This window comes from Nematolebias whitei, chromosome 2 (assembly GCF_014905685.2).
Source record: "Nematolebias whitei isolate Nwh7 chromosome 2, NemWhi1, whole genome shotgun sequence".
Taxonomy (NCBI): domain Eukaryota; kingdom Metazoa; phylum Chordata; class Actinopteri; order Cyprinodontiformes; family Rivulidae; genus Nematolebias; species Nematolebias whitei.
In genome coordinates this window covers 17,411,472-17,422,111 of record NC_056499.1, presented here as the reverse complement: position 1 = coordinate 17,422,111, position 10,640 = coordinate 17,411,472, and the positions used below count along the sequence as shown (strand labels likewise).

At 36.5% G+C, this 10,640-nt stretch overlaps 1 protein-coding gene across 1 annotated transcript in view; it reads left to right on the top strand.

Moving 5' to 3' along the window:
• The window catches only part of LOC119425923 (CUB and sushi domain-containing protein 1), a 432,525-nt gene that overhangs the window by 299,892 nt on the left and 121,993 nt on the right, over window positions 1–10,640 (top strand). Inside the window, exons 24-25 of the mRNA XM_037693482.1 lie at window positions 4,060–4,216; window positions 7,842–8,033. Of these exons, the coding sequence (XP_037549410.1) occupies window positions 4,060–4,216; window positions 7,842–8,033 (349 nt within the window). The remainder of the gene's footprint in view (window positions 1–4,059; window positions 4,217–7,841; window positions 8,034–10,640) is intronic.

Genomic DNA, 10,640 nt, shown 5'->3' with positions numbered 1-10,640 from the left:
ATATAGTGTGTGTGTGTGTGTAAAACCATGTAAAAAGTAGCAATGATGCTAATTTAGCAAGTATCTCACACATTAAAGTTGTGCTTTACATGTCATTTTGTGAAAAAAAAAGTAATTTTTAGCATTACAGTCTGCAGCATAAATATGTGTTTTTTTTTTTTTTTAAGAAAAGGTAGAATCTATGACAAATTAAACAAAAGTCGTATTTAGGCTAGCAATTAGCTGGCTGCTTCAAGGCTAACAATAATGGATCTAATTCTCATTACTGCAGCTGAACACTTTGAACACAAACCATTTGTTTGACGGTTTCAGTCAGCTTGGGGCTAAAACCTCCTGTAGCACATGAACCAGCTCATTACAATTCCTCATGCTACTGGCCAATGTTTCATCTTGGCACTGTCAAAGAAAAGGTTTACCGAGCTGAATTTCACTAAAAATGCCACTTAAGACAACACTTGACCACATTTACTCAGATTTACCTGACCTCTACAGGGGGGGGAAATGAAGAGGATGAGAAAGAAATGAAGCAGTGGCGTGGAGGAATTGTTACAAAAATAGAGGTGGCAGAAGAACATGTGAGAGGGAGTCAGACAGACAGAGGGGAGGGGTGGCAGATGGTGACATGTTGATTTATGAGCTGCGGGGCTTTTCATTAACCGTACTGAGTTTTACAGAAACCATGAGGAAGAGAAAACACTGGAAAGAAAGTATACCAGAAAAAAGCAAGACGGTAAAATGCAAAATTTGTAGAAACCACGAGGAAAGCTTTTGGGGGAGGTACATGAGGGGAGATTTAAGCTGTTTTACCCTATCTGTCGTCATGCAGTGCTTTCCATCACAGGCACACACTCAGACAGGTTGTAGCTTCATATAAAGGTGTCTCTTCTGACTGACAACACTTGTAAAGGTAGAACTTTACATCACCTTAGCTCGTTTTGTTGGCATTCCTGCCACCTGCAGATCTGTCTGCATCAATCTGAAAATCTCATGCTGCCAAATATGAGCTGTTCAGCCACGAACAAAACATTCCTATGTGGGCTTTTTTTGATAGAAGGACAAAGTGTTGCTGAATCAAAAATCCATTTTAGGCTTGGAAGGTTGCACAAAAATAAATAAAACAACATCTGAGTCCTCATATTTGAGGCAAACATAATAAAATGTGGATACATGCATAACTGATAGTTTCATCTACATGATTTGCTTTGTTTCATGGATCCACTTCTTGAACAAAAAAGCTATGCAAGCAACAAGTGTTTGTTTTTTTGTAGATGGCACTGAATGTATTAAATATACGGCGTGCACACATTAGCCTTTCATTTACCTTTGCGATGCTGTAAGTGTCTGACTGTGACTGCTGCATTCTCTATTTTGTTTTAGAAATTATGATTGTACAATTATGTAGTGATTATATTCCTGTTGATGGAGCACAATAATTGACTGGACTTTCTAAAAAGCTAGCATAGTATAGCTATTTAACTATTTGATGTTAGTAAAAATAGCAAATAAGAAAAGATGTAACTTACTGAGTCATCATTCAGTCCAATAATCACTTTTTTCTTCACATTTTCATTTTTTTTCTGTTATTTCATACTCAGCTGGGCATGCAGACATTGACTTGATGTTTAATTATTTGTGTTAGCAGTAATAAATAGAAAAAGTAAAGCTTGAACCTTTATGAATGAATTGTAGCACACACTCTGTTGTTGTTAATGGTTTCTTCTGCAAAAATGAACCCATGTTGGCAACATAATTTTTTCAAAATATAAACACAAATTTGTAGCTTTTATCACAGCTGGAAACATCCACAACTGTGAAAAATGTCATTTTTATTTTTCATTGAGGGCCTACTGTATCGTCACCGTCAGTTTAGACATTAAAGTGAAAATCAAATGTCAGTCCTGCTGATTACTAAAGTTGCTACAGGAAATATATTTGCAAAATTAAAAGCAGGTGGAAATGCAAGGGTCTGAAGTGAAAGCCACAGTAGCGTGCAGAGCTCCATTTTATGTTTATTTGCATCACGTTTGTGGAACATGACACAGACTCACCAGAAAGAGCCAGAAGGAGAAAAGAAACTTACCTGTTCCCTGTGAGCAATACGTTTTTAAACAATGACTAAAAAACAATTACAGATATGGTTAAAACTGGTACATTGTAAACTGACATGCCTTGAAAGATGAGTTCATTTTAATGAGCAATGCACACTTTTATTTGTCATATCAAATCTACTGTATATGGGGGAAAAAAGTGGAATTCACAAGGTTTGAATGTATTGATAAATACATAGCTGCTTTTATTAATCAGGAGACCAAAGAACATTTCAGATAGGATTATCAACAAGACTGGCTGTTTTTTGTAACCTATGTGGCTCATTGGTCTCTAATGTCTTTCCGCTATTAGTGAGCTATAGCTAGTGGTATTCTCCAGCTGAGACAGATGTTGAAAAAGCTGAGAGTCTGACATGTTCTTACCACTTCCATCACTGCCTCATGGTGTAGTTCAAACACGTGCACCAGATCCAAGACACTGAAATTATGTAGTTAAGCTTCTGTTGCTCTTTCATGTTGAAAATATGTTAGCCCATCTAGCTGAGTTACTGAATCAGAGATGATGCTATGGAACCAACTTGAATTTTAAAATAAACCATAAAAGTATTTGACTTTATGTTGTTTGTGTAATAGTAGCAGAATAGCAGATTAAATTTTGCCATGGAAGGGACAAATGTTGGCGAGTACCTACACGTTATGGTTTATTAGTTCTGTGCAAGTTAGCTTTGAGCCGTGCCAGGTTAATTGTTCTGTTGTCCAGAATATATTCTCCTAGCGCATCAAATTTTGAGCGTCCTCACTTGGTCAGCTGGCTGCCTCCTTGGTACTCTGCGCAGCACATAAAAATCAAAAAGTTGTACAAGAACTTGTTCTGGAACAAGCGTGGCTGCTAGATCTTTGACTGTCTGCACTGCTGAACATGATCAAAAATATAAAGATATACAGTAGTCCCTCTGTACTTCGTGGTTCGTTTATCGCAGACTCGCTCTATCGTGGTTTTTCAAAATAAGATTGGACATGACACACAACTGGCTGATTGACGGATGAGCCGCACGATCGGCATGGAATTTTTATTTAAAATAAATTATTTTAAATGATTTAGTACCTGCTGCACATTTGTGCAACCCATACTGCAAGATAAACTTCATACTGCAGCTGATCAGCTGTTCTCTGTGCAGAGCGGAGAAGTGGGCGTGGCCAAGAGCGCTTGCAGGTGGCTGAGAGCAGCAGAGGCAGGGAGCTGAAATGATGACATGCTGTGCTCTTTCAGAGTGTTTTAGAGTTTAGAAACATTGTTTAGAATATTGTAAGATTGTGAGAAGGGTTTAAAACACCTTAAAATATATATTTATACATATATAAATACTATAATAAACTACTACTTACTACTTGTACTACTATTCCTACTTCGCGATTTTTCACTTATCATGGGTCTTCAGGGTACGGATCCCCTGCGATAAACGAGGGACTGCTGTAGGTGTTATTTCTTCTTTTGTTGATTATACATTAAATAATTGGATTCTGGAGAAGTATAATTTTTATTATTATATAATTATCTTTTTTTTTTTTTACCTTGATTTAACCAGGCAAATCCCATTGAGATCACTAATGTGTTTTGCAAGGGAGGCCTGGGCCTGAAGGCAGCCTAACATGCATGTTTTTGTGGGAGTAAACCAGAGTACCCAAAGAAAACCCACGCAAACACAAGAAGAACATGCAAACTCCACCCAGATAGCCCCCATGTCCAACCAGGGATTGTCCCCACAACCTTCTTGCTGTGAGGCAACAGTGCTAACGACTGAGCCATCGTGCTGCCATAAGTTTGTTTAAGATGTTTAAGTGAGGGCACATTATAGAAAACGTAACATTACCGCTGCATCACATTTGATGGTGGCAAACAAGGAAACAATTACATGTAAACTATTTAGTAATGAATTGCTTTAGAGCAAAACAGATCCAACTCATGTTTTGTTAATGTTTTGCGACCCTGTTCCTGTGGTTTGATTGACAGGTATATGATGGGGAGAACACTTCATCCCGTCTCCTTGGCAACTTTACACTTGACGGGATGCTGGGTCATGGCATCAACAGCACGTCCAATCACCTGTGGCTGGAGTTCAACAGCAATGCATCTGGAACCAATCAGGGCTTTCGCCTCACATATACAAGTGAGTTAAATGCAGATATATTTAAATGTTTTAGGTAAAATAGGTGTATTTAAATGCTATAAATAGCATTTTTTTTCCTCCTTTATAAACACCATACACACCACACTCATCTAAGTTTAAAGAGAGCCTGTTAAGAATGCACAACCAGATGCTTTGTAAGTCAAAAAGGCTATTAAGAGAACATTTATCTGCAAGTCATTTAAAGAAGGTGAGAATGACATCTGGAGTGAAACGCTGGCTGTATGGGGGGGACAAACGAATATAAATTGTATATGGATATTATATGGATATTACTGATGCTCTGTATGTGAGTAAAACCATTAAACGACCCTCTACCTGCAAGCCATTAAACTGGAGAAGGTGATACAGATGAGTTCATGCTTAGATAAAAGTGACTGATAGATTTAGGTTAAAAATAGAGAAAGGAGGAGGGCAAAGAACAATAGTTTGAGATTGTGCAGCAAAGACTGTTTTAATAGAGCAATAAGAATTCACAGAACAAGACAATAACAAGAAAGGTTAACAGAAGAGAGCGCATCTGTTTAATGGATTATAGGGAGAGACTGACATTTGTGGACATATTGTACAACCGTATGTAAACGTAGAAGTTGCTTCTTGTGTAAGTGATGCAAGGTTATGTAAAGGAATAGCCTCCAGTCAACAATTTGGAGTCTACTTACTGTATCTGCAGACAGTTTGTCCAAAAATAAGACAACCGGTTGTTCTATCTGTGACTATATTGCTTGCATGTGATGAAGCTTGTTTGTGATGCCATACAAATTAGTTACACACTTCATCAAAAGATTGTCACAGAGAATTGTTCAAGAATTTGTACAAGTTTATTTCATTTGACAATGTCTTACTTTAAACACCTTGAAAGTCAGTCCTGCTTATCTCCACATCCCACCTCTCTCTCTTTTTTTTTTTATTTATTGCAATATGAACAATAAGATTTACATGCTGCTTGTCTGTTTCTCAATACTTAATCATCGCTTTACCTGCTTCGCATGCTCTGCTGTGCGAGGACCATAAAACTGCTGAGCATGCAGGATCAGATGCTTTTGATCATATGAGGACTCAATCCACTGTAAAGTCAGAATAGAAATCTAATCTAGTAAATACCAGAAACCAAACTCTCTGTAGTAAAGCCAGCATCAGTCACAAAAGATAAAACACTGTGTAGGTGGCGGCATCTTTTTTCCACAGCTTGTTTAGTTCCTTGGGGAATGAGCTGTGTTCAGATAGGGCTTACGTTGGCACAAACAGCTCTTAAAATAATAGAATCTTTACTGTAGTGACAGGCTGGTTTTATTCAGTGTTGTTTTTTTTTTTTCACCCCCCACCCCCAAACAATAGTTTTAGATTACACATCAAATGCAGTCAAAAGTTTTAGTTTAGTCCTTGGCTGAAATTGGCTGTTCATTTGTAAATAATGCAATAAAATGTGTTCATTCAGCAATATTGTCAGCTAAAAATATTTAGGTTAGATTAATTAGGCACAGCTAACAAAAAAATAAAATAAAATAAAAAAATAAATAAGGGAGCTGATTGTTTTGTGACCCTCATCCTGTTAAAAAAAATCAATTTGGAGTTCAAGCTGACATCTAAAATTAAACTGGGACATCCCCGCAGATCACCAGAGATCATGAAATCTATTTTAATAGAATTTAATAATATAAAAGATTCAGCCAGTAAACAATTCAAACCACCCCGAACCCTGTAGTAGTGGTTTCAGCTTCTACAATAAAATGCAAACTTAAGCAAACTGGCCCCACAGATAACGCAGCAGAAACTTTCACAATCTCTTTGGGAAGCGTTGTAGACAGAGAAAGCTAAAGTAGAGATCTTTTAGATAGCACTGCATCTGTTTGTTTACAGGCAATAAAATAATGCACATATGGGCCCAACACTGTAGCTACAGTAACATATACTGAGAGTTTGATCATGCTGTAAGGCTGCTTTTTGTACTAGAACGTTTAAATCAAAGATCACTTGAGTTTTTGAAAGCTGTCTGTCTTCAAATAATATCCATTCAGGTATGCAAAAGCAAGAGCTTAAGTCTTTGAACATGGCCAACTGTGTTTCCTGAACCAACTTAAACTGAACATGATTAAAGTGGACTGTTTTTCTTTCAGCTACTTCCTTCTGCAGGGGTCACCATAGCGAGCAAAGTTGCATGAAAGATTTAGCCATTGTTTCATGTCTAATGCACTTTTATGATGCAACCTGGGCTTGAACCTGCAACCTTTGATAGCAGCACTGCCCACCAAGCTACCACATCCACTTTAAAGGGAATGTTGTATAATGTTTGAATGAAGTGCAATAAATTCACTTCAAAACACCCAACATACTTCAAATACTTTCTAAAAGGTTTTAAACATAGATCTTTACTGTATAGGCTCCTTCTCAAAAGTTGTGCAATAAAATTTTAATGAGTTTAATTTATTGCGTCTAGAATAGATGTGTTTGTAATTTTAAGCATAGTCGATTAATGTTAATGTTAGTGTTTAAATGTTTAAATTAATAATTAAACAATACAAAAATGGTTATTTGCAATCCTTTCTAAAATATTATAAAAATCGTGCTCACAGCTGCCAGTAAGTTTTACCACACAATGTATGCAGTTATAGTTTATGAATGCAAATTAGGTCAAGCAGATGCCAAAAACTAAACTCATAAACTCCAAGCTTTGACAAACATTTGAATAATAATACTTTTTTTTTGTTTGTTTCATTCAACCTTTATTTATACAGGCTAGTCTCACTGAGCCGCGAGGACTCATTTACAAGAGAGACCTGTTCCAAACCGAACATATAAAGTACAGACAACAATAAGAGTAAACAATAATAACAATAAACTACAAGAAAAAGTGCCATTGTGTCACTTTTACATTGCAGCAACATGAACTTCAACGATCTGCTAAATGTTCTGTTAAAAAAAGATGTGATTTACTGGTTGGAAAAAGGTTGGTGTCATTACTGAGCATTTGTCCACATATTTTAAGAATATGTTCTTAAAATGTTGTAAAATCTTACTATGTCTTTATCTTTAAAAGCAATATATATTTGTCTTTAATGCACATTAACCATATGATTTACCAATAGTTTCACAATTTTACAAGCTGTACATTTTTAAATACCAAATACTCATAAAATAAATTTAGATGCTGTTATTAAATCTTTTATGTAACTGATATATATGTTTTTTTTGTTTTTTTTACAATACTATGAGTAGAGCATCTGGAATGGTTCTGCAAGTTATAGAATTATTATTACTTTTAGGCTGCTCCCATCTTTGGGGCTTGTCTAAGTGAACAAACTCTTATAAAAGTTAGTAACTCTTTAGTCCCAATGTCCTTCCTGATGCCCAAACCTGCAGTCTCACTATTATAATCCTGCAATACTGTCCAAAGAGCTGCTGCAGTCCATATGTTTCAGAATTATTAAGGTATTTAATGTCAGTGTGTCGTTAAAAAGTTGAGGGATTCAGGTCAGCATGACTTGCTGATGTCTTGCCTAGAACTGTATCACCTTGTTCATTTATGGTTTCTCAAGAAGACCCAATCTGCGCATTCAGATTTATGAGCAAATTCTTATCTCTTTCTCCTTTCATGTGTCCTTTTTAGGTTTTGAGCTAGTGCGCTGTGAGGAACCCGGTGTCCCTAGTTATGGGTACAAGATCCAGGATGATGGTCATTATGCCAACACATTTGTCCTGTACTCTTGCAACCCCGGATACAGTCTCCATGGCAGCAGCACACTGACCTGTCTTAGTGGTGACAGACGTGTCTGGGACAAGCCACTTCCTTCATGTATTGGTTAGTATGCCAGTCCGCTCCCTTATGCATTAATAATTCAGGGCTTCAGCAGTTTAATTATTAACCTTTGAGTGCTTTTTTATTTTCATGCAGTTCATTGACAGCGAAAACAAAATTAAGCAACAGTCTTAGAAACTTTTGATTTAGCTGTAAAATTACTCAAAAACAAGTCTGTGAGCAAATGATTGAGTCAACACATTTGAATACTTTTAAAAAAGAGCTGGTGGGGACTCAACAACTCTGTCAGAATTTGCCTTTTTGCTTCATCTGTAAATAAGATCATTGACATGTTTAATACTCTTCAATACTGTGTTGAAAACCTTTTTTTTTTCTCAATGCCAAATACCGGTACTAAGCATACACAAACAATTGTATACATACACACAGACAAGACTGAAGGTAATGTGTAACATAAAAAAAACACACATTTATTCACTTGTAACCAGCTTATCTAGTAGTTTCATTGTGAATTACAGCTGAAGTATCAAACAAAGGTGTTCACACCAGTGTATTACCTTTGCGGTGTTTGTGAACAAACACAAACTTGTGTGCAGTTGTGACTTTATCAAATAAAACAAGTCATTAAGATACATTTATGTATTTTAAATTACTCTGTTTAACATGATTAATTCCACCTGGAAAGATGTTCTTTTTCTTTAATAAATCAGCCTATTAAAATTAATCAACATCAAAGTGTTTGGAACAGATGGAACAATATGTTCTGTCGATTGTAGCCAGATTTTAAGCCAATTATAGGGTGTGAAAGTGATTCTTAAAGTGTGAAAACAAATATAAAATTGTTTACTTTTGTTACTATATTCTTATTAGGCACATTTAGTCAGAATCAGAATAAGCTTTATTATCATTGTACTGAGATACAGCGAGAATATGTCCGTGAAGTCGTCCGAAAGATGGGCGGAGTGCACGTATCTGCTGCTCTTTGAGAGCGCGGCCTATTATCCTTTTCAGAATACATTTTTTTTAGATAGAAAAAGGGACAAAGCCATGAGGAGAGGATAGTAGCGTTACAAAAAAAGATCTCTTCACACCTTGTCCTAACAGGACATGATTTAAAACATCAAAAACTCTGCCAGCAGCACATTTATGAACACGTTAATATGCATTTGACGACGAGGCGGTCCATGAAGCAGTAACAGATAGTCCATTGTCCTGATGAGATGATGGTCAACTGGCACAGTTCTGATAAGCCTCCACAGAAGTTCTGGGGGGGAGGGGGTGCGATAGACAAAGCTTTTCCTTAGTTTACACATTTCCCAGGAGAAATTGATGTCGGCCTGTTTTCAAGGCCAACCTTGGGAGTCGGATTCAGATAAGCCACAATTGTTGATTTTTACAGGCAGACTATTTTTCTTCTCAGCCTTGAGTCTGTACTGGTACTTCCAAGATTCGAAACGGCCAGATTAGGGTGCATTCTACTGGTCCGTGATTACGAGCTGCTCCAAGCTCATTTTATGCTGGCGAGTCCCAAAGCCGCAGGTGACCTGCGATTCAAATCACTTCCATCTTGCGCTTTAGCTCGTAAATCAGCTGATTTTGAGTCCTCAAAGCACGAACCAAACCTTCACATAGGCAGCAGCCTGACCAGGCCAGATTAGCTGCAGCCGTTTTCTTTGCATGTTGACAAACCAGGAACCAGGCAATTCCAAAAACAGGAAACCTGTTATCATAAATCCAGTTATATGCAATTTTGGCATCCTCAATCGACAGCAGAGATATATTTCATCTAGTGTTGTTACATTAAACATTTCCGACTAAGTTAATACCTTGTAAGCACAATAAGCATTTGCAAACCTATTTTTAGGATATAGTATTAGTTGTAGATACTTATAATGCAGTGATAAAGTATAATATCATATGCTAAAAAAATAAATTTACAAATGCTTATTGTGCTCACAAGTTATAGATGAAATGTATAGGTGAACAGATTTGGCTCACTATTTGGCAATAAACTGGTCAGTTTTGTCTATGTCACCTTTATTTAATGCTTAATAAGCAGTTATTAATGATTTATAAAGTATTAAGTTTATAGATGTATTAATAACGTATCTACTATTTATTAGCTTCTGTAAGGGGAGCCTTATTGTAACGTGGTACCAAAAATTCTATCTTGTGAGTAAATGAAGGTACAGTACATGATATTTTTATTGGGAATTCTGTGCCAGTGAACCACGTGCTTTGTGATATTTGTATTTTTGGTAGAGGAAAAAGTACCCTAACGAGTGGAAAAATATTTTTGATTGAAGAAATATAAAGTTGTGCATGTCAGTCAGGCACACATGCATTTGTAGATGCTTTATCTTTTTTATGTAGTCCAACAATCAGGAAAATTCAAACTCTGTCTATAGCTACCTTTGTTCTGTTCTTTGCGCTCGTTTAAAAAAAAAATATTTCTGATTATATTTTTTGTGTCTGTCATTTTTTCCGGTCCTTCACACCTATGTGCATTAACATAAAGCTCTCAAAATGGCCTTGCCTCAGGCTGCTTGGTCGTTTTTTTTTTTTTTTTTCTCTGCAACCCCCACATTTAGTGAAATGTAGTGGTGGGCTATCTCTGCTGGCTCCCATAAAAAAAAAAAATAATATATA